This window comes from Entelurus aequoreus, linkage group LG13 (assembly GCF_033978785.1).
Source record: "Entelurus aequoreus isolate RoL-2023_Sb linkage group LG13, RoL_Eaeq_v1.1, whole genome shotgun sequence".
Lineage (NCBI taxonomy): Eukaryota > Metazoa > Chordata > Actinopteri > Syngnathiformes > Syngnathidae > Entelurus > Entelurus aequoreus.
Window position 1 is genome coordinate 44,167,713 of NC_084743.1, and position 25,140 is coordinate 44,192,852.

General features: G+C 39.2%; 1 protein-coding gene across 1 annotated transcript in view; it reads right to left on the minus strand.

Moving 5' to 3' along the window:
• The window catches only part of LOC133663015 (alpha-2-macroglobulin-like), a 52,903-nt gene that overhangs the window by 7,136 nt on the left and 20,627 nt on the right, over positions 1 to 25,140 (minus strand). The window contains exons 17-31 of the mRNA XM_062067199.1: positions 24,425 to 24,568; positions 24,268 to 24,340; positions 24,063 to 24,183; positions 22,647 to 22,872; positions 21,600 to 21,726; positions 21,369 to 21,490; positions 21,227 to 21,278; positions 20,795 to 20,878; positions 11,545 to 11,721; positions 9,977 to 10,052; positions 7,315 to 7,471; positions 7,164 to 7,238; positions 3,664 to 3,826; positions 2,644 to 2,831; positions 1,745 to 1,957 (exon numbers count right to left, since the gene is read on the minus strand). Of these exons, the coding sequence (XP_061923183.1) occupies positions 1,745 to 1,957; positions 2,644 to 2,831; positions 3,664 to 3,826; positions 7,164 to 7,238; positions 7,315 to 7,471; positions 9,977 to 10,052; positions 11,545 to 11,721; positions 20,795 to 20,878; positions 21,227 to 21,278; positions 21,369 to 21,490; positions 21,600 to 21,726; positions 22,647 to 22,872; positions 24,063 to 24,183; positions 24,268 to 24,340; positions 24,425 to 24,568 (1,998 nt within the window). The remainder of the gene's footprint in view (positions 1 to 1,744; positions 1,958 to 2,643; positions 2,832 to 3,663; positions 3,827 to 7,163; positions 7,239 to 7,314; positions 7,472 to 9,976; positions 10,053 to 11,544; positions 11,722 to 20,794; positions 20,879 to 21,226; positions 21,279 to 21,368; positions 21,491 to 21,599; positions 21,727 to 22,646; positions 22,873 to 24,062; positions 24,184 to 24,267; positions 24,341 to 24,424; positions 24,569 to 25,140) is intronic.

The window sequence follows — 25,140 nt, forward strand, 5'->3', positions numbered from 1 at the left end:
ACTCTGCTCCAAACCCGGGGTGGACCGCTAGCCTGTTCATCAGATGGGGACATCTCTACGCTGCTGACCCGTCTCCACTCGGGATGGTTCCTGCTTGCCCCACTATGGACTGGACTCTCGCTGATGTGTTAGACTTTCACAATATTATGTCAGACCCACTCGACATCCATTGCTTTCGGTCTCCCCTAGAGGGGGGGGGGGGGGGGGGGTTACCCACATATGCGGTCCTCTCCAAGGTTTCTCATAGTCATTCACATTGACGTCCCACTGGGGTGAGTTTTCCTTGCCCGTATGTGGGCTCTGTACCGAGGATGTCGTTGTGGCTTGTACAGCCCTTTGAGACACTTGTGATTTAGGGCTATATAAATAAACATTGATTGATTGATTGAAAAACTCACACACCACCAAACAAACAGTTATGAATGGCAACAGGTGGATACACAGGTTACTTAAAAACCTTTTGCCATCTGGTGGAAGAGCATGTAATTGGTCTGCCTGTCACTTTACGCCATAGGCATGGATGTATGAACAAATATACTATTTTTGTACTCAATAAATATTCATTTAATTTCAGTTTAGTAAAAAAAAAAAGTGCTACACAACAGTGGTTGGGAATCAGTGCTCTAGTTTATAAATCTCATAAAAACAATCTAATGTAGGTCAATATTAGGAGTGTCCAGATAAAACTTTTTTACTTCAAATTCGATACCGATATTGGAGTGTGGATTACTGGCCGATACCCATACAATATTAGAAAAAATCCCACATACTTTTAATATTTTATAGTAATTAAACAATGGTAGCTCTGAAAATCACCATGATTAAGTTAATCTCATGACGCAGTAAGTTAATTGATGAAAACATGTTTGTTACTGGATACTTTCTAATACACTTCTGCCTTGGATACTTTGTATCTGTAAGTAATATGCAACTGTAATTATTTAATACTTTCCTATATTGAGAAATGTGCTGTTTTAGACTGTAATATAGTTCAATCAAGGACACCCTTTATGTATGTCTAGCTTGTATGCTACTGTGTGCTTAGCTGGTGTGTAGTTGCTAGCTCCTAGTAGCCTATAGCCTACCATGTTTACCTATTGTAAATGACTTCACCAAAATACAAGAAAATACCAAACTTATGTGTTTATTGGAGGACATTTAGATGTTCACTGATCGTTCACAAGTAAACTCGCTGTAGGGAAACTTGTATCGAAGCGCCTGTATTAGAGATTTTAGATGCAAGCCAAGATGAGCCGATACTTGTTTGTTGCTGGTTTCAGATCAATATCCAATATCAATATTGGATTTGGACACACCTCGTCAATGTCGCTAAGCTATTAGAACAACCACAGGGCCAATTTGGTGTTGCCAATCAACCTATTCCCAGGTGCATGTCTTCATTTATTAATAATATTATGCAGACCTTTAGACTGAAAACTAATTGATAACAATGTTAATCCAAAATGAGCATTACTCTTTCAAAAAGTAAAAGTAGAGTTTGTTATTAAGTTGTAACATTTGAGTAGATTGTGACTATCGCTTGCTAGCTATAGCTGACTAATTAGCCCTGTAACTAACACTGCTACATTTACAGAAATGTGTATCATTGTGTTTTATCCCTGTTTGCAATAAACTTGAAACACTGATTGTTGGTTTTCGCTGATACTAAAATACATCACTCAGCAGAAATTATATATATTTCTAACATCCAAGAGTAGATCAAAAAGTTCAAGTGTTGACTGACCTGCACGGCAACGCACGCAGATCCCGTCACCATCACATTGTACTTTCCTGTGACCTCCTTCAGCAGCTGCTCCTGGTAGAGCAGTTTGTTATTCTGGTTGATATCAAATGTCATCTGACCGCTGGGAGACGTCACTGTCACTTTGCTTGAACCACCTGGACTGAACACCAGAGTGGAGTAAAGAGAGAGAGCCTGGAGGGCCACCACTGTGTCCTGCAACACAAACATACAGTGCCCATGTTTTAATACACAATATAAATATAAAATACAATCAACTATGAATACTGTATATGCATATTATGTTTGTGCCTACATTTGTAATTTAATTTAATTAATTTTCCATTTAAATTGAAAAAATGTGTAAAAGCAAAAAGCAAATTTTTTTTATAAATAACATTGTAAATATATACAGATATACATATATATACACACACACACAAATATGCAGACATACATACATATATACTGTACATATCTACATATACATATACACATACATATATATATATATATATATATATATATATATATATATATATATATATATATATATATATATATATATATATATATGTATATATATGTATATATATAATTCCCGCTTCCACCAACCGAGTCACTGCTGTTGTGCCCTTGGGCAAGACACTCTACCCACCTGCTCCCAGTGCTAACCACACTGATTTAAATGTAGCTTAAAGATGTAGATAATGGGTTTCCCTATGTAAAGCAAACAGTAATTCACTTCACAATTTACTTCAGGGACACATTATACTATCATCTCAAATTGAATGCATATATAATGTTTAACCTCAACACTTGACTGGACTTGTCTGACCCTTTATGTCCCAGCATATGTACTGTGAGATGAATTGTCTGCACTATGTTGTTTATATGTGTACCTGGGTAGAAGCAAAACCTCCATATGGGTTCTGCTGCTTTGTCAGCCATCTGACGATTGCAGAGGCGTAACCCAGGTCTTCAACGGAAAGATTTTCATGAAGTTTGGCCAGCAGCACGTAGGAGCTGATCTCCACAGACAGAGAGGCTGAGGTCTCTGATGATGTTTGAGACCAGTAAATGAGACCACCTAAAAAACACATTAAAGTACATCATTGTTTTCATCGTTTCATTTCTGCAATTCACCAGAGCAAAGACACCACATTATTATTTTAACATTCATACATACACACATGCATCCCTGACATGCATTAGCTTAAGCAAGAACTCAGCATAGTAGCATTTGAATAGAAAATAATACAATAGAACGTATTTGTCATTACATGTACAACAAAACTGAAGGTGCACTCTCCCAAAGGGATGTAAAACATTATGAACGTTTGTTATATTATTTGTTTTTACTGCTTTGAATTATTTTTTTAAAATGGTATATGAACTAAAAAGTGGTTGGTTGGCACTATCTATCTACAAGGGAGAAAAGCGTGAGAGAAACAAAACGCAATGTTGTGTAACTGTATGCCTATAATTGTTTCTTGAGGTGTACAACTATGTAAAACACATTTAATAACAGTGAGAGGCTTAATATAGGGTTTTAGGATAAAAACTAGGCATTTTTAAGGCTTATTATGGGTGTGTCAACAAGTCGCGTTATTCTGCAGTTGTGATCTTTCAATGTATCGTCTGCAAATAGAGTGATCATATGTATGTCTCTGCCCTTGATATACATATAATTCACTTTTTCTCCCTTAGCTTTGGTTACTGAGATATAATATACTCCATAGTGTTGTGCATACACCTGATGATTGATACAATGGTGACATATGATGACAGAGATATACGACTGCTATTTACCTTGGTAAACTGTTAATTTCATAATACATTTGATGTGACAAGTTGAAAACAGGTAAATACAATTAAAGCTTGACTTCTTGACAGACGGACTAAAGATGAAGATGACTCACCTTCTTGTATCTTATTTTGGTCTAAGTGCTCCAGAAGCTGAGCACGGGTCTCCTGATCATTAGCCAAGGTAAAGACGTAGGCCATCAGAGCTGTCGTGTAAGTGTTGTCCAGGCCATTGATGGCCTCCTTGAGGCAAGACAGACTCTTGGTCACCACGGGATCCTACAAAAAACAAATTGATCATGTTAATAATAACAATGAAGAAACAATGTGTAAACATGCACCAATGTCTCTTTAAGATACAGTGCAACATGTTTATGTTGACACCCCTCAAAGTGACTGACAACCGAAATTAAAACTAGTCTTTGCTTGCAATTTACCCCAGAGACATAAGGAGAATCGGCCATAAAAAATGTTCTAACCGCCGGCTGTTTTGTTGCCATATTTTTCTTTATATGTGCATATTTTTTGTTTGGATTCCTTATTTTTCATTTCATATTCCCGTCTGCTGTGGTAATTTCATTGTGTGTCTTGTCATGATCCATCATGACTGTTTTAGACTTTTATGTTATTTTTTCTGTATTGAGTGTTTCTTCCTATTGAGTGCTCTTATTTTGGTTCTTCTTCCTGTTTGGTCTGTCATTCTGTGAAACGGAAGTGTTTTATCTTCACCTGTTCTTAGTTTACATTTAAGTAGCTTGCCTGTCCCCGATTACCAATCAGTAGGGTTTGTCTGCCAGTGTTGCCTTTCTTGCTCTTTGTTTTTGATACTCTGCTTGGCACATAATAAAAAGACATTCTGCTCCCACACTGCCTGCCTTCTCTGCATCCTGTCATCATGCCATAACATGACTATGCGCATGGTTGAATAGACCATGCGCAAAGGTAACATCTTTACTACAATGACAATAAAGCTTTTGTACACAAGTAAATCTGTTTTTCTTTCAGTGGCTAACAATCCCCCAAAATTAAAAAGGTGCATGTTGTTGGTCGCTGCGATAAAATTCAGGTTAATACTGGCAGTGTTTTTATTTTGAAGATTCCTTTTCATGTTCACTGAACCAGAAGTCACTGTGTGAATGTTTTAATGCTGTGTAACTAGACAGTAGTTATGCTGTTGTTGTCGTTTCACGTTGCCTAGCGATAATGATCACGTTAATAATACTACAACATATGTCGACAAATGTGATATTGAAAATATTGCACTATCGCTGGTCATGCCCACTTCCTTGTCTTGTCTTTTTATGGCTGTAATGCACACATCTAGTGGAAGTGCCCTGAATGGCTGGATCTTCGCTCCTGTGGTATTTACATCACATTTGGCGGACGCTTGTATTTGATTGCAAATTGAACGCATGACACAACTTCCTGCACTTTACTGATTAATGTGCACCACGTGGGAATTTGGTACGCCTCTGTACCAGACCTAAAGTTCTGTACCAAAATTCTAAACATTATTAATTTTTAAAGTACATTTATGGTACTAAGCATAAAACGGTGACAAGTTGAGTTATTTTCAAATAAGGAATACATTTACCTTAAACAATGTTACATTTGTAACATCACACATCTTTGAATTCAATTAATGTAATACAAGTGTTCCGTGTGTTCCACTTGGTCTGTGATATATATCGCACATCATTTGACTTTAATCACAAATGGCTTTTTTATTTTTTTTGCTTTTTTTTTACACCATGGAAAACGACTTCCAGACGGCTTCGAAGCGATTCTGGACCACCATCCGCCGCCTCAGGAAGGGGAAGCAGTGCACTGTCAACACCGTGTATGGTGAGGATAGTGTTCTGCTGACCTCGACTGCGGATGTTGTGGATCGGTGGAGGGAATACTTCGAAGACCTCCTTAATCCCACTAACACGTCTTCCTATGAGGAAGCAGTTCCTGGGGAATCTGTGGTGGGCTCTCCTATTTCTGGGGCTGAGGTTGCTGAAGTAGTTAAAAAGCTCCTCGGTGGCACGGCCCCGGGGGTGGATGAGATCCGCCCGGAGTTCCTTAAGGCTCTGGATGCTGTGGAGCTGTCTTGGTTGACAAGACTCTGCAATATCGCGTGGACATCGGGGGTGGTACCTTTGGATTGGCAGACCGGGGTGGTGGTTCCTCTCTTAAGAAGGGGAACCGGAGGGTGTGTTCCAACTATCGTGAGATCACACTCCTCAGTCTTCCCGGTAAGGTCTATTCAGGTGTACTGGAGAGGAGGCTACGCCGGATAGTCGAACCTCGGATTCAGGTGGAACAGTGCGGTTTTCGTCCTGGTCGTGGAACTGTGAACCAGCTCTATACTCTCGGCAGGGTCCTTGAGGGTGCATGGGAGTTTGCCCAGCCAGTCTACATGTGCTTTGTGGACTTGGAGAAGGCATTCGACCGTGTCCCTCGGAAAGTCCTGTGGGGAGTGCTCAGAGAGTATGGGGTATCGGACTGTCTGACTGTGGCGGTCCGCTCCCTGTATGATCAGTGTCAGAGCTTGGTCCGCATTGCCGGCAGTAAGTTGGACACGTTTCCAGTAAAGGTTGGACTCCGCCAGGGCTGCCCTTTGTCACCGATTCTGTTAATAACTTTTGTGGACAGAATTTCTAGGCGCAGTCAGAGCGTTGAGGGGATCCGGTTTGGTGACTGCAGGATTAGGTCTCTGCTTTTTGCAGATGATGTGGTCCTGATGGCTTCATCTGGCCAGGATCTTCAGCTCTCACTGGATCGGTTTGCAGCCAAGTGTGAAGCGACTGGGATGAGAATCAGCACCTCCAAGTCCGAGTCCATGGTTCTCGCCCGGAAAAGGGTGAAGTGCCATCTCCGGGTTGGGGAGGAGACCCTGCCCCAAGTGGAGGAGTTGAAGTACCTCGGAGTCTTGTTCACGAGTGAGGGAAGAGTGGATCGTGAGATCGACAGGCGGATCGGTGCGGCGTCTTCAGTAATGCGGACGCTGTATCGATCCGTTGTGGTGAAGAAGGAGCTGAGCCGGAAGGCAAAGCTCTCAATTTACCGGTCGATCTACGTTCCCGTCCTCACCTATGGTCATGAGCTTTGGGTTATGACCGAAAGGACAAGATCACGGGTACAAGCGGCCGAAATGAGTTTCCTCCGCCGGGTGGCGGGGCTCTCCCTTAGAGATAGGGCGAGAAGCTCTGCCATCCGGGAGGAGCTCAAAGTAAAGACGTTGTTCTTCCACATCGAGAGGAGCCAGATGAGGTGGTTCGGGCATCTGGTTAGGATGCCACCCGAACGGCTCCCGAGGGAGGTGTTTAGGGCACGGTAGGAGGCCACGGGGAAGACCCAGGACACGTTGGTAAGACTATGTCTCCCGGCTGGCCTGGGAACGCCTTGGGATCCCCCGGGAAGAGCTGGACAAAGTAGCTGGGGAGAGGGAAGTCTGGGCTTCCCTGCTTAGGCTGCTGCCCCCGCGACCCAACCTCGGCTAAGCGGAAGAAGATGGATGGATGGATGGATGAATAGATGGCTTTTTACAGGTTAAATAATTTTGGCATGAAATGTAGAGTGATGATGTGAATGGTGTAATAATGATGTGTTTGAGCAGGAGTCTACTTACATCTACAGGCATACCCTTCTCCAAAAAGGCAGCTGTGATGTAAGCACTGAGGGTCACTTCATCCGAAACACCGCCCTGTAGGGGAAACATCACGTTTAGTTCTCGTGTCACAGCCAACCTCCCGACGTCACACAGAATGACACCACATTACCTTCATTCTGTTATGAAAAAGTCTCCCTGACTGTTGGAAACAACCATTGTCTTTTTGTTTGTCTTTCAGCCATTCCTCGGAATCTTCCACAGTAGCAGGGTCAATGTAAATAAACGATGTTGCTTTGGCAAAGACTCTCATCACGAAAGCAGTCAACCTGAGACAAATATGAGTGAAAACATACAGTTAACTTGGGGGTGTCCCACTTTTGACAATATATAGACATTGGAGCCTTGCGTATTGGCCGATATTGATCCAATACAATATCAGCACAAATTATACACACTTTTATTATTTTGTAGCGTGGACTGTTATATAAAGCTTGATCAAGTGAAATTATAGTAGCAACAGAGAAAAATGAAAGGTATAAAAATACAAACCTATTTATTATTAACCGTCAGAAATGTACTTATGCTGTCTTTCAGTTGAAATGGAGTAATAATTGTTTTGTGGCCACACTAATTATCTCAAAAGAGCTGTTTGCAACCTTTACGGTGCAGGTGTCAAACTCAAGCCTGGATAAATAATGCCTCCAAAAATTACTTTATCTTTCAATCCATCTCCATTTTGACAGAAAAAATATGTGCACTGAATATGTTAATATTATCTAATAATGCAACAAATGTTACATTATGATACATTCCAAAAAATGTTTGTTAAAATAAAAAGAAATGATTACATCTCTGCTTGACTTATGATTTTGAAGCAAGTTATACATCAAATTGTACTTGACAATCGATTTTACAGTAAAAAAAACAAACAAACAAAAAAAAAACTGGCATCTCAGTCGCCATTATTTTACCGTAAAAAAAACCCCAATGGTGCCTTTTTTCTACACATTAATACACAAAAAAAACCATGGATATTACGGTAAAAAACAAATTGACAGCAAAGTTGCCAGAATTTTACCCTTAAAAAAACAGCGGTGCCGTATTTTGTTTTGTTCACTGTAAGTCTCATCAGAAAGCCCAACGCAGTCCTTTTAAGGTAAGTTAAAGTTAAAGTACCAATGATTGTCACACACACACACTAGGTGTGGTGAAATTTGTCCTCTGCATTTGACCCATCCCCTTGTTCACCCCCTGGGAGGTGAGGGGAGCAGTGAGCAGCAGCGGTGGCCGCGCTCGGGAATAATGTTTGGTGATTTAACCCCAAATTCCAACCCTTGATGCTGAGTGCCAAGCAGGGAGGTATTGGGTCCCATGTTTATAGTCTTTGGTATGACTCGGCCGGGGTTTGAACTCACGACCTACCGATCTCAGTGCGAACACTCTAACCACAAGGCTACTGATTTTTGTTAGCAAATTTTTTAATCCAGTTGTTGGCTTAGCTGACTTTCAATTGTAAGTCTAGCAAGGCTATTGAGCCTATTGGCTTGTTGTGAATCTGAGATAGTTTTTAACTAGTTTCAGTTTACTAAACGCCCTTTCTCCACCTGCAAAGGTCACAGTTAATGTTATGATATTAAAGTCAGTGTAAAGCTATCCCAAATTCTCAATAGTTTGTTTCACTTTGTTGTCATCAGCTATTGTAGTGTTTTTTTATTTTATGATGCTATGAAATGAACAACAAATCATTCAAAGATTTGTTGTTCGTTTTTTGTATTTAGGCTATTCAAATGTCCTACTAATAACACATTTTACAAGGCCACATTGAGCACATCATCATAACGTAACTGACCTTCATCAGACGCTCATAATTAGTAATTAGTAACCACATTTCATAATAATATCCAAAAATTAACATTCTCAATAAATGACAGAAGACTAAGCACACATATGATTGGGGAGTCATATTGTAGGAGTTGTCCGTCCGACTTTTTTGTGGCCATAAACGCATCACTGGCAGTGGCTAAGTGCCATGAGTGCGAGCGGCATATGACAGATGACAAAGAGTTGTTTCAAGCCTGGTTTGTACGGCAGAAAATGACCAGTTTTGCTCGATCTAAGTTTGTTGACTAATGTTTGTGGTGTGGTTATGGCCAAATATAAACAGTTTTGTAAAGTGATCTTTGGAATTCCCGTCTTCCTTAAAGCGTTTTGACAGACAGAATAATTGAACAGTGTTGACGGGCAATGTTTTATCTGTTAGGGCCGCTTGTTGTCACCTGTCACTCACAGTTGCATTGCAAAATCCTACAGAACATATTGTTATGAGTTCATTTTGTTTAGAGTTTAGATTTGATTTGATTTTGTGTGCTCCATATTCTTTGTTATGCGCGGAGGACGCGTGAGCAGTGCACAATTGCGCAAGCACCTTTTAGAAAAAAAGTTTTTAATGTCTGTTGCTCCTACTTCTGGCTTCCTTCCCAACTATTTTCTGATGTCCGGACTCATGCTTTTTGGGGGGCATCCTGACCCTGCTGGAGTTCGCTCGCACTCACTTAATTGCCATGACGAAAAAGTAACTGCGTTGTGGACCAACATTTTTTTTAGGAAGGGGCAAAGGAGGTTATTGAAAGTATTAAATTACAATATTGTATGACTTGAGGCTTTGTTTTAATTTGGATTCATACGAATGAATATATATTAGTTCAGCGTATGCATAATCATTTTGTCATGGACTCTACAGGGGACTATGTGTCTGTGGGCCCAAAAATTGTCATCACGTTCCCCCCCATACAACAGCCCTGTATACTACACATTTGTATTCACTTTCTTACCAAGTGTTCTCCTCTCCTGTTCCAAAAGTGCTGTATCCTCCACTGTCATGCTTGTAGTTAAGTTCCCTCTGGTAACCTGTTCAACAATAATTCATATACAACATGCTTTATTGGCCCAAATTTCATGTTTGGCAGCACAGTTGAGATCAATATGCACAAAAACAGAAGAACATCTACAGTACACAACTCTTATTTACCGAATTATCTGGAAACATACTTCATCAGATATTGTCTCCAAACATAAACACAAATAAGTGAAACATTAAAAAAGCATACAATCAAAGTTAATGGCTTGGGAATTCCACTTAAAAGCAGATGCTTTTAAAGTAGTCAAATTACCAGTTGGGATAGGCATTTACTTGATTCATGTCAGGAAAAATGTACGCTTAGGCGTTGTTTTTTAGATATAATTTTGTAACTCCTTTTCTCAATGGTCTGAATTTTTCAATGATTTCGGAGAATTGTGGTAAGAAAGAAACTGGCCTGTAATTTGGCAATTGATCGGTTTGAAATGATAAATTACTTAGGTATGAGATATACTTTTGTTTAAAATGTATTTTATTTCTTCCACTCACAAGTGAGTTCGGAACATTAAATTGAAATTCCTGTCTGTGTTATCCCGCAGATTATAAAATATTGAAGGCTTGGGAATGTTTTCTTCCAGGATTGGTCCTACATGCCCAAAATTGTTGTTAAAATCCATAACTATTTCATTTTTATTGTCCTTTCTGTCTTTAAAGTGTTGAAGGTATTCTGGGTTCTTATTAACACTGCTCCTTGTACCGTGTCTCGGTTGGTAAAGCGGCTGTGCCAGCAACTTGGATGTTCCAGGTTCATTCTCCGCTTCTACCACCCTAGTCACTGCCGTTGTGTCCTTGGGCAAGACACTTCACCCACCTGCTTCCAGTGCCACCCACACTGGTTTAAATGTAGATAATGGGTTTCACTATGTAAAGTGCTTTGAGTCTCTAGAGAAAAGTTCTATATGAATATAATTCACTTCACTTTTCTTAATAATACATGTACTGTTTTAGATGCCTAACGTTACTTTAATGGTATTTTTATTCTTTTGAAGTTTATTATCAATAACCTGCCTCCTGAATTAATGTTTCTATTGTATTGTTCCTTTTTTTACCTCAACAATCAATTTCACAGAATCAACAAAATTCTGAAATGAATAATCATAACATGGAAAATCATCAATAATAATTATGCTTCTGTCTATTTGCCAGAAAACAATATTAAGTAAGTACCAATGATTGTCACACACACACTCGATGTGGCGAAATTATTCTCTGCATTTGACCAATCACACTTGCAGTCTGAGGAAGTTATCAGGTCTCTTACCTCTCTTACCCTTACAATTTTAACATGAAGTGGATTTATTTTCTTTAAGAACTAGTACAGTGACAAAAAAAAATGAGCCAAATTAGTTCTAAATTATTTCTACAAGCTAAAAATACATGCATTTTCTTCATTTATTCATATGAAAGAGGATTTGTGAACTTGAGAAATAATGTCAGCACAGAACCATAGGTTGATAAAGAAGGTTGTTCACAGTGACTTACCACTAGTCAGGAACTTGAGAGTCTTTTCTTTGATGGCTGGTGTCAGCTGCTGTGTCTGTTGAAGATACTGGAGGATGTAAACATTAGGAGCTAAGAGCGCCATGTTTTGCTCGCCGCATCCATGCGGCATCCTCAACAGTCCTTCGAGATTCTTCAAGGCCCGGCCCAAGATGTCACCTGCATACAGATATTAACTTGCTTTTATGTCAAGACTCAAAAGTTGAACAGCTTATTATAATAAGTAGGGATTTGACTGATCAATTGGTCACCGAGTATCTGCCGAGTTCCGTGAAAAAGGATGCCTTTCAAAGCCGATCAAAAACACAGATCTCACCTGACTGATACTTTATTTTTGGTCCCCGGACTGACAGAGGTGGCTAGCAGCTAACTGTGTAAAATAAACAACTACATTCTTTAAAAGTTACATTATCACTGGAAGACAGGAGGACGAGGCTAAGCATGTTACGCACAGAGTAGAATACCCCATGCTAATCTCTGAAGTAGCTACTTAACTAGCATGAACAATACAAGAAAAAGGTGCCTTTAAGAAATGTAGATGAAACCACGTTACAGCCGAAAGTAAGGAACTATTAAAGGGAAATTAACAAGTAGATTAATAAGAGTCTAAGGAGAGGATAATATAACGTTCCTCTGTTGCTGTGTGATTGCCAGGTGTACATGTAAGGGGAGGGCAGATCGATTCATATATTGGTAATGTCGATACCAAGGGCAGTATCAGTATATGATCAATACTAGAGTGATTACACAGATATTTTTAGTTTTATAAAATCTAAATCCATCCATCCATTTTCTACCGCTTATCCCTTTCGGGGTCTCAGGGGGTGCTGGAGCCTATCTCAGCTGAATAATAATAATAAATAATTCTGGACACAGAAAGATTTTGAGGGCAAGGATTTAAAAGAGAAGTTGTTAAGCGCATTTAATAATATAAATAGCAAAGCCATGTTGAATATCTTACATAGTGACGTCATGTGCCTGCGTGCACTGAAATGGTATGTTGTGAGCATGCGCAGAATAAACGGTGCAGTGAGTTCCTGGACCAAAAGAAGTAATGGTGTTTTGTTTATTTCCTCCCGTGAATATAAAGTGCTAGCTAACCACATTGGTGACTGTTATAACGATAGACTGCTGCAGAAATGAGTAGTGCTACAGGTTATGGGCCCAGTCATTCAGGCCAAAGATGGTTTAGACTTTTATTCGACGGTGACGAGAAAAAGTATGAACTCTGGGAAACGAGGTTCCTCGCACACATGGAGTTACGTGGTCTCGGAGGAGTTATCCTGGAATACCCGCACATAGATGAGGAAGACGAAGAAGCTCTCGCGGAAGATGAGGCAAAGAACGGTGAGGCATATGTGGAGCTAGTGCAGTGTCTAGACCAGGGGTCACCAAAAAAAAAAAAAAAAAAAATTTTTTTATTTTTTTTATTTTTTTAAAATTAAATCTACATAGAAAAAACACAAGATACACTTTCAATCAGTGCATCAACCCAAACAACCTCCCCCATGCACACTCATCCACACCCACTCACACAAAAGGGGTTATTTCTTTCTGCTACCAATATTCTGGTTCCCACAACATAGACAACACATCTGCAAGGGACACAGTCCCTGAAGCACACATGATTGTATAGGCTTCTGGTCCACTAACATTTTCATTAATTACTATTTTTTATGTAATTATTTTTATATTGTTTTACTTTCTTTTTTATCCAAGAAAATGTTTTTTATTTATTTATCTTATTTTATTTTATTTAAAAAAAAACGGCCTTATCTTCAACAGACCAGGTTGTCAATGAAATTAGATTTGTTTAAAGGGTTTTTTAAACCAGGCCCAGTCCAGATAATTGCCAAGTCGGACTCAGCAACACACACCTTCATTCATGTACACAGAAAAAAATTAGGGAACACAACAGATTGCATATAATTTATAAACAAAATTACATTTTCAAAATAAGCATGTATGTACAGTCCAGATTATGTCCAGGTCACTCAAATTAGGGAACACAACAACAGATATCATATAATCTATAAACATAATTATACATTCAAAATAAGCCTTTGAGGACTTCTCATCTTTTTTTTTAATGTTTTTTGGCATCATTATCGTTTTCAACCATGTAACTTTCTAAAGTTAGAAAATACTGAATACATGTTTTAAAGAAAGTAATACTAAGTGAATATCTGTTGTTGGCCTTAAAAATAAACATTTTACCGAGTACTATAATTAAATTGACTAAATCATGATTGTCAATGAACTCTCTTAAAATAGCAGAAACCACATTAAGCTTCATAAACAAACCAATCCTTAAACACATTTTTTCAACTTCCACCCAAAACAAAGACACAATATGACAATACCAAAACCAATGCAGGGTGGATTCAGGCTCCTGACAACAAAATCGGCAATCATCTGACTCTGTCATATTCCATAATTTTAACATTTTTCCTGTGGGTAAGAAGTTATAAATAATTTTAATTTGAAAATAACGATTTTGCACATCGATAGTGGTTTTATAGATTAGTTTGAATATGGCATCCCATGGCAACGGGCAGTCAAAAAAGTCCTCCCATTTTCCATTTGTGTTGTATGAGGCAGCCTTCAAAGATTTCTTTATTAAATAGAAATTATATATTTTTCTATTTATTTTAGTTCTTTTTTGCCAACTAGAATTTCTTATTAGAGGTTTACAAACTAATAATTTAGTAGTTCCATAATTAATAATTTGTTTCCATCTTTTCCCAATTACTCCAGTTAGTTGATAAAATGAAAAGCTTGAGCAAGCATCACCATATATAGCTCTAAATTCATCATACTTCATAATTTTACCATTCTCATTGATAATATCATTGACAAAAATTATTCCTCTTTCAAACATATTTTTTCAAAAGAAAGGCTTTCCATCTATTACAATATTAGAGTTAATCCATATTAACTGCTGCAAAATATTGTCTCTTTTTTCTGGCACATAAAATTGAAAACACCACTATGAGTGGATTGTTTCCTTTATGAACCCCGCCATGTTTCCCAGCAGACTCTCTGGGAGGGGATCACTTGTAAAAAAGGATACAATTTCTTTTCATACAGTACATGTTTTTTGTCCAACAGGACATTTGTGTACCACTCAATGTTTAAATACATCTTTGGAACAATTGATGCTTTTAAAGACAGACACATAGCTTCAAGGTTGAGAAGTTTCAGGCCCCCATATTCATACTCTTTGTACAAAACCTTTCTTTTAATCTTTTCTGGTTTGCCGTTCCAGACAAAATCGAAGACCCTCCGCTCATAAATCTTAAAAAAGTTTTGTGATGGAGCTGGTAATGACAAAAACAAATAAATAAATTGAGGAATAATTAACGAGTTGGCAATAGACATTTTACCATACAAGGTTAGGGATTTCCCTTTCCATAATTGCATAATTTTGTCCAGCTTTCTTAGTCGATTATCATAATTTACTGAACCTAGATCTTCCAGATTTTCTGGGACAACAACACCAAGTATGTTAACTGGTCCATCTGTCCACAAAACAGGCACTTTGCATTCCATTCGAAAGGACGTTCCCTTTAGATTTCCGATCCTTAACATTTTACATTTATCATAATTAAGCTTAAGGCCAGATTGCTGTGAAAATATGTCCAAAAGATTAAGAAGGTTCCGCAAACAATGAGGAAAAATCTTATCTTTGTGAATCAGCATTTTCTGACATGAACTTCATCAAGAACAAACACAGAACACGCCTCACTGATGCACATCTGCAATACTCACTCAGAGTTGCAGTGTCAAGTTACACACCAGAGTACAACACACTAGTTAACAGCATGAAATGCCAGGCTTCCCACTAACTGACAAAGAAACAAATAACAGATTTGGTGTCCAGTTCAAAGTGTGACATGATTTAAAAATTTGAGAGATTACTTTTGTATTTTACATGAGTTATTATTTGTACAAACATGGTGCAAAGTAATTCATGATTTGTTAAAAAATGTTAGTGGCTAGCTAGTTAAAATGGGATATTGTGATTTCACAAGACTGTCTTAGAAGTGATCATTTGAAAATGTTCAATTTGAAAAATGTGCACTTAGAGAAAATATAAAAATAAAGTGTTGCATATTGATATTTATCTTTCTATATATATTTATTGTGAGAAATCATTAAGATGATCAGTGTTTCCACAAAGATAAATATCATTAATTATTAATAATAACAGAGTTAAAGGTAAATTGAGCAAATTGGCTACTTCTGGCAATTTATTTAAGTGTGTATCTAACTGGTAGCCCTTCGCATTAATCAGTACCCAAGAAGTAGCCCTTGGTTTCAAAAAGGTTGGTGACCCCTGGTGATGGATGAGCAGCACTGGAGATTCTTCGCGAGCATTACGCGGGAAAAGACAAACCTCGTGTTGTGAGTTTGTATTGTGAACTTTCCTCGCTCCATAAGGCTAGTAGTGAAACGGTCATGGACTATATTATTAGAGCAGAGACTATTTTCACGTCATTAAGAAGAGCAGACGAACAGATAAGTGATGGGCTTCAGATAGCCATGGTAGTAAAGGGGCTACCTGACTCATATAAGCCATTCGTCGTGCACATTACCCAAACAAATGACACTGTAATGTTTGGCGAGTTTAAAACGAAACTGCGAAGTTATGAGAGTACAGAAAAATATGGGAAGAACGACGTGAATGCAGAAGAAGACAATGTGATGAAGGCTAGCGGGGCAGCAAGATTACATGGAAGAGGAAGAGGAAAGAAAATGGATCTAGCTGATGTCGAGTGTTACACATGTGGGAAAAAGGGACACATGGCCAGGACATGCCCTGACGAATCCCAGGCGAGAAGAGAGTATCGGAAATGGGATACACCACATCGGGGAAGGGGACACGGTCGAGGACGAGGCCGTGACCATATAAAGAAAGCTGATGAGGAGGCAGAACCTACATTTTTCTGTTTCTTCAAATTGAGTGACTGTCCTCCACAAATAGGAAACAAGAAGGGTCTCATGGTCGACTGTGGCGCCACGACCCACCTGATCAACGACGCCACAAAGTTCAAGACAGTCGACAAGAGCTTCAGGCCTGAGGACCACATGATTGAGCTTGCCGATGGAACCAAGGTGAGCGGGATGGCGAAGATGAGGGGAGACGCCGAAGTCTACTTGCTGGACAGCGAGGGACGACGAGTCAAAACAAGGCTCAAACAAGCACTTTATATCCCATCGTTTCCACAAAACATTTTTTCAGTGAAATCAGCGACAGCCAACGGAGCGGAGCTACGCTTCAAGGACGGTGATAACTGGCTGGCCCACAAGGATGGTACCAAGTTCAAAATGGATGTGTATGGTAGGCTGTATTACCTTATCACAGTAGAAGATCATGTTGATGAAGTGTACGGGTGTCATGACATTCAAACATGGCATAAGATACTTGGTCATTGTAATTTTGATGATATTGCAAGATTAGAAAAGGTAGTTGAAGGGATGTCGATTAAAGGGAAACATGACAAGTCCAATCAAAACTGTGAAATATGTACACAGGGAAAGTTTACCCAAAGTAGAAACAGACAGGCAGACGCTAAAGCTACAGCTGTACTAGAACTAGTACACACAGACTTATGCGGTCCTAAAGAGCCAGCAGATAAAGATGGATACAGATATGCAATAGCATTTACTGATGATTACAGCGGGATGATTTTTCCTTACTTTATCAAAGCGAAGAGTGACATATCAAAAGCTACAGAGAAATTCATAGCAGATGTAGCTCCATATGGAAAGATAAAGTGCATAAGGTCTGATAACGGTACAGAGTTTACCGGGCAGGAGTTCCAGTCTTTACTGAGGAGTAACGGGGTAAGGCACGAGACGAGTGCACCCTACTCACCTCATCAGAATGGAACCGCCGAAAGAGGTTGGAGAACCTTATTTGAAATGGCACGATGCATGCTATTGGAGAGTAACCTCCCAAAGCAATTATGGACATATGCTGTACAGACAGCAGCTCAAATCCGCAACAGGTGTTACAGTAAGCGTCTAGAGCAGACACCTTATTGTGTTTTCACAGGAAAAACACCTAACTTATCTAACATGGAGGTATTTGGTTCCGAATGCTACGTGTATAAGCAGGATAAAAAGAAGCTGGATTCTAGATGCGAAAAAGGGGTATTTGTAGGCTATGACAAGTATAGCCCAGCATATAATGTGTATTATCCTGACACTGGAAAAGTCCTAAAACATAGGCTGGTAAAATTCATCACCAAAAGTAGTGCAGATAGCCAGACTCAGACATATTGTGATATGGGGAGTGAGATTGAGAATTATGAAGATGCACGGCCAAAGGTAGTCAAGCAGGGTCAGGGACAGCCTAATGAGAGTAAAGAGTCTAGTGTTGAGGAGACTGCTGAGGCAAAGCTACCCCCGACAGGTAGTACTCAGAGAGAACAGGGAGAAAGGAGGTATCCTATAAGAGAGAAAAAGGCTCCAGAATACTTAAAAGAGTACCAGTGTAAAGCTGAGTGTAATATTGACGATTTTGATATTTCTACAGAGTGGCATATGATGTACCTAAAACATTTACAGAAGCTATGGACTCTAAGAAGTCAAAAATGTGGGTTGACGCAATGAAAGAGGAGATGAACTCTTTGACAGAGAATGAAACTTTCACTCTGACCTCACTGCCAAGAGGCAAACAAGCAGTGGGAGGTCGCTGGGTATATACAGTGAAAGAGAGCCCAGATGGATTACAGACTTGTAAAGCAAGATACGTCGCAAAGGGTTATGGTCAAGTGGAAGGGATTGACTATAAAGAGACTTTTTCACCGACAGCCAACATGACGTCTGTCCGAGCATTGATGCAGGTGGCTGTACAGGAGGACCTTGCCCTGCACCAAATGGATGTAAAGACTGCTTACCTACATGCTCCAATGGACTGTGAGGTATATATGGAACAACCGGAAGGTTTTGAGGTCAAGTCAAAAACAGGAGAACACTTAGTGTGTAAACTCAATAAGTCATTGTATAGTTTAAAACAGTCCGGGCGTAACTGGAACATGTTACTGCATGATCATCTTACAGAGAATGGTTTTGTCCAAAATGATGCTGATCATTGTGTCTACAGCAGAGAATCTGAGAATGAGAAAGTGATTCTGTTGGTATGGGTGGATGACCTAATCATAGCGGCGAGTAGCAACACCTTACTCAGTGATGTAAAGGAAATGTTGAAGAGAAGGTTTAAGATGAAATATATGGGTCCACTTAAACACTTTCTGGGTATTGATTTCAAACAGAGTGAAGGAGAGATCAAAATGACTCAAAAGAAACACATAGAGAAGATGTTAGCAAAATTTGGAATGTCAGACTGCAAGCCAAGATCCACCCCATGTGAGCAAAAGTTAAACTTTGACAATGAGGGTGAAGTTATCGATTCAACTGGATATAGAGAAATAGTAGGTAGTTTGATCTACATTATGACATGTACTAGACCTGACTTGAGCTGGGTTGTTAGTAAACTATCACAACACCTAGCAGAACCAACGCAGCAGCATTGGGCTACAGCAAAGCACTTACTAAGGTACTTAAAGGGTACTATAGATCAAGAACTACACTTCCAGAAATGTGAGAAAAGCCTTCAGCTTGAGGGATATAGTGATGCTGATTGGGCAGCTGATAAAAATGATAGGAGGAGCACAACTGGATACTGTTTCAGCTTGACTGAAAATGGTCCAGTTATATCGTGGAAGAGCAGAAAACAGCCAACGGTGGCACTCTCCACCTGTGAAGCTGAGTATATGGCACTAGCAGCCACTACTCAAGAGAGTATGTACCTTCTGCAACTACTTAAAGGAATAGATAGTAGTCACCAGCATCTACCAGTCAAGATATATGAGGACAACCAAGGGGCAATAGCTTTATCTAAGAACCCAGTATGCAGACAGACGAGCAAACACAGATATAAAGTACCACTTTATACGGTCTGCACAAACAGAAGGGAACATTTCTATAGAATACTGCCCTACTGCAAACATGGTAGCTGATGTTTTTACCAAGCCAGTGACAAAGGCAACATTTGAGAAGTTCAAGGGGTATTTTTTTGGAGAGTGATGTGAATTGGCAGATGTAAATAAGTTTGAAGTTTTAACACTGCCAGTATGCCAAAATGTTTTATTTTGGAGTTATGTATTATTGGTTTTTGTTTTACCATTATAGAGAGCTATAAACATGTCTTTGAGTGGGAGTGTTAAGCGCATTTAATAATATAAATAGTAAAGCTATGTTGAATATCTTACGCAGTGACGTCATGTGCCTGCGAGCATGCGCAGAATAAACGGTGCAGTGAGTTCCTGGACCAAAAGAAGTAATGGTGGTTTGTTTATTTCCTCCCGTGAATATAAAGTGCTAGCTAACCACATTGGTGACTGTTATAACGATAGACTGCTGCAGAAATGAGTAGTGCTACAGAAGTCGACAGTAAGTTTTGCATTTGTTTTGTTGTTGTGTATTATGGACGTTATTTGGCTCAACAATTGGCAGCATACATCTTTGATGGGAACACTCCTAACAATTAGGCCTGTAAACTTACACGTTGGAAATGGATCACTTAAGTGAATGACAGTAAATTGGCTATTGTAAATTCCATCCATCCATCCATCCATTTCTACTGCTTGTCCCTTTCGGGGTCGTGGGGGATGCTGGAGCTTATCTCTGTGGCACATGGGCGGAAAGCAGGGTAAACCGTGGAGAAGTCGCCACCTCATCGCAGATAGACAGACAACATTCACACTTACATTCACACACTAGGGCCAATTTAGTGTTGCCAATCAGCCTATCCCAGGTGCATGTCTTTGGAAGTGGGAGGAAGCTGGAGTACTAGGAGGGAACCCACGCAGTCACGGGGAGAACATGCAAACTCCACACAGAAAGATCCAGGATCGAACCCAGGACCTTCGTAGTGTGAGGCACACGCACTAACCCCTTTTTTACCATGCTGCCCTATTGTAAATTCAATGTTCCTAAAATAAATGTGTTAAAATTGAATGTTAGCGAGGTCAAACTACGGTAATTCAGTTGGCCATCAACATTCGTGTATTACATCACATGCGCAGACTTATGCCAGTCAACGTTCATGTTTAATGTTGTACTGATTGAAGTACTGTACTATTAAAAAATAAACCAAAGTCAAATAACACATTTTGAAGGATAGTCATTCAACAAATACGTATCAAATGTGTTCATTTACCTAGGACAGATACTGAGCCATGGGCTGATCCTTCAATCACGTTGCTGGGGAGTTGTATCTCTTCTTCTTCCTTCAGAGTTTCTCCTGTTGTATAGACAGATGGATAATTCAGTTGAGAGATCAACTTCAGATCGCAAAACTAATCAGTTAGTTCATTGAACATACTAAGTCTCAACTACTCAAAATTCTGCAATGTTTTAACTCAATTACCCAAACATTTTTAACTCAAGACCCAGATTAGATACAAAGAAAACCAAGTTTAGATGACCTGTTAGATGACCTGACCTAAAAAAATTAACTTGTAACATTTGACTCTCTTAAACATTTAGAAACTAACCCAAGACCTATTTTGTTATGACCAAAATTTAAGATCATCATATATCATTTTATAGCATTAATGATGATCGTCATCAGTTATAAACCTAAAGTTACCTTTGGGGCACAGCAACCAATTGTAGGTCTTTGTCATCTCAGAGCCTTCAGCCTAAGAAGGAAGGACATAACAAACACTTTTGGTTACCAATAGTTTATGATCTAACGCTTTGTGAGAAAAACCCTTTTTTAAAGTACTGACCTTCACAATGAGCGTTCGTGTGACGACATCGACACGACCTCTTTCTGGCACGTTCGCAATCTCATTGTTACAAAGGGCTCGGGACGGCACAGCCTCAGCGGTCACGGTCACATTGACAACTCCTGATGAGGAAAAACCATTAAGTATGAAAACTGGCACACTCGTAACTCAAATCCCTTTCATTTTTAAGACAGCTGAGCTCTTCTGGATTGTATAGTCAGAGATGCTCACCTAAGGTTGAGGGAGCCATAGTCCACCTGACAGTCTTGCGCTCGTTGCCACACAGACAGGAACTGTATGGCTCACCACGAAGTGTGGTGAGGGTATAATCTAAGGAGGGAGCCGGAGTCACGCTGACCTATAACGTAAAAACAAATAAATCAAAAATTAAACACGTAACTGGAAAAAAACTGAAATAAGAACCTCTATTGTCAAAATAACTTTAATTAAAAACGGAGCTGTAGCGCAATTGCCTCCTTCCTCAGAGCTATTTCTGCACAACTGCCAGTTTGCACGATCCTTTCTGGACGTACTAATAATGACGCAAAACAGTGACAGCAGAACAGTTTTATTCTTGATGAATCACACTGCTTGCGTTAAATAGTTATATTTGCATTTTCTCATCTTAGTATTTGGCCATTCTAATGATCAGCATATATTCTGCATATTCATGAAGACGGACACCCTAAATAGATTGTGCTCCTTGTTTTGCTCACATTTTTTTTGGCTTGCATTTAAAACACTTCCTTGTGGTCTACATAACATATAATGGTGGTTATTTTGTCAAAATCTTGCATAGATTATGTTTTACAGACTTTCTTCAAGCTGCTTTCTGACTGTCTCTTCAGAATGGGTGGGTGGTCTTATTTATGTGGCATCACTTCGACTGTGTCTTCTCCATGCCAGCCATGTTGTAGTTTTTAGCGCTTTCATATCGAGTCTACTGACATATATAAGTTCGAACTATACTCTGCTGTGTATTACAAATGGCAGTGCGAGCCAGTCTGCCCCACAACAAGAGGATAGAAGAATAATAGAAGCCTCATATAAAGGTGTCATACAAAACAAAAGCAAAGCCAAAGCAGTGGAAATAATGCTCAAGTAGAGTTACTGCCTTAGTTAAGATCTATGGGGGACTTTGGAGGATCCATTGTATAATAATAAATACAGAAATGAAGTTTGATGGAATTTTGGAACAAAGCTGATTGTTTTAGTTTCACTCAGAGGGTCTGATTTTCAACACTAATAACACTGGAGTAGATTGAAGTTTGTCATTACCATGATGCATGTAGACAGGAAGTTGAAGATGGTTGCTTTCAGCTCAAAATATTCCCCCCGTATGATGGAGTAGGGAAGAGTGAGCTCTAGGAAGAAAGGCTGGAAGACTGTTAACTTTTGACGAGGAGCCAATCCAAAACCCTGAGAGGACAGGCAGAAAGCCTCAGTCTCCCATGTGGTGATGGTGTCCGGGGCAGTTATGGCCACATCCTGCATGCCAGAGTTTCTGAAACCACAAAAAAAGGTGGTCAGTTATTTAGCGAGGAGTTAAGCCCCAAAAATACTCAGGTGGAACGTACACAGAACAGAGTCCGCAAATGGTGGTTTCGCTGGAATGCGTTCACATAAAAAAACGTACAAGCAGAGCAAACGAACCAAAAACGACAAGTGTGAATGCAACCTAAACAAGCAGCTTTTCGGAAAAATGTGTCACAACTTGCAATGTTTTGCGGCTTTTTTTTCATTAACATTGAATCTTGCAATTTTCTACATTTGCTGTAAATGTTTTAAGTGTAACCTCAAAATTACATGGTACATGGTTTCAACAAAAAAATTACAAAGATTGTATTGAGTTTTTTTTTAATTTTATACCTCACATATGTAAAAGTGGAGACTAAATGGCAGTAAAAGCACATACTCAGAGCTTATTGTCAGATTACAGTTATACTGTAATTAAATATAACTAATAACAGTAATAGTTTATTTTAATGACTGAAATAAACACCAACAAAGACTTCCTGTTGTCCACAAATTGCAGACATGCTCCAAGTGTATTCTTACGCTTTATAGGTTTTTGTCTCATTTAAACATTCATTTATGTTCCAGCACATTTACCCCTGCATGCTATGAAAATTTGTAAACTGTTGAGAGCGATCTATAGCTGTTTTTGGTGTTTAAAAAACTGAACGATGGTGAGAGATTATCATTACACTTCAATATCTCTGTCATGAAAGCATTGCAAATGCGAATCTGCTCTTAATTGTCTCACTCTGGAAAACTAAAGGTCAAATAAAAGCATAAATACATGTGAAACAGGAAGAGAGGATGCCAATGTGTTGCTAAACATTCATATACAACATTATGCAGAAGGTCTAAGGTACGCAGGAGGACGATAATTGTGCCGTTTGAGCAATAAAAGTTGATATATTGTTACATGTTGCTGTTCCTGATTTGTCTGCACAACAAAGAAACATAGATGTTGATTAGACAGTTGATGTACAGGTTTGAGCACCGCTCAGAAAAAGTTAATCTATTGGCAAAAATGATACTGACTTGCCAAAATATGCTGGGAAGTTGTGGGCATTGGACAATGTTACGAGGCCGCACATAATTCGCAGGGATTTGTTGAATTTGCTCGATCGGCATAAGAATTTACGGTAAATAAGGACATCTTCATCACTTGTGACGAAGGCTCACCCGACTTCCACAAGGCTCCACAACATAGTCTCTGGGAAGTAGCTGCGGATTGTCTGAATTGGGCCGTCACTGGGCAATCCTCCTCCCATTTGAGCACGTTCGGATGCCATAGGTGGAAGAGCTGATATTCCATCCAATCAATAAAGAAAAGCTGTGTTAGAAAATATTCATCTTTAAATCACTTGATAGAAAAATTAGACCTTACCATCGTAGTAGATTTCTCTTCTTTTAAACTCCTGGCAAATGGCCAAATTTGTTACCATCTTCAGTCTATTATTCTGTATTGGCAAAAAAAATAAATACAGAAATTAGGTCAAATTTTCAAAGGTGGGTAGAATAAAAATGTGCTGTGAGATAATTACCCGGAAAACGGTAAAAGGATCATTCCTGTTATCCACAGGGAACGGCAAAATAGATCTTCTTGGTCTGACGTGTAAGCATTTCACTGGATCTTGAACTTCGTTTGGAACATATGAGGATTTTATGATGTACAACAATGTAAATATCTGGAAAAAAAGATAAAGTATATGTTTCAAGAAAACCTGATGTGCCAAGGTCTGGTTAATATTTTGACAAAAACAGAACATGCTGCATTTAAGAAAGGTGCTCAGAGCTAAAAGGGAGATACTGTAGATGAATAAACTAGGGGTGAAGGTGTTGCTGGCCAAATGGTCCTTAATTGCCATAATAATAACAATAACTTTAAATATCAGTAGCAATATTGAATGACAAGCGTTTCAAAGTCATAACTTATTATACACCATACATTGGTAATTTATATACAATTATACACTTAATTCCTTTTCAAATGTATATTTCTTTACATACACAGTTTTAAGTGGCATGTTACACAAGTTCCCTGTAGTAATTAAATAATGAAGTCAAGTTAAAATGAGCTTGCGATGCAGTTCTGATAAAACTGCCTCAGTTGTACATTAGCAAGCTGCTGTAGGGGAATACATTTACGTTTGTACAACGATCTCGTATAGAGTAGAGGGTTAGTTGTCACGCGGGTTGGTTGTCACACTTACCATATATCTTTACACCAGAGGGTGCTGCCTCTTAAATTGTGGTATGG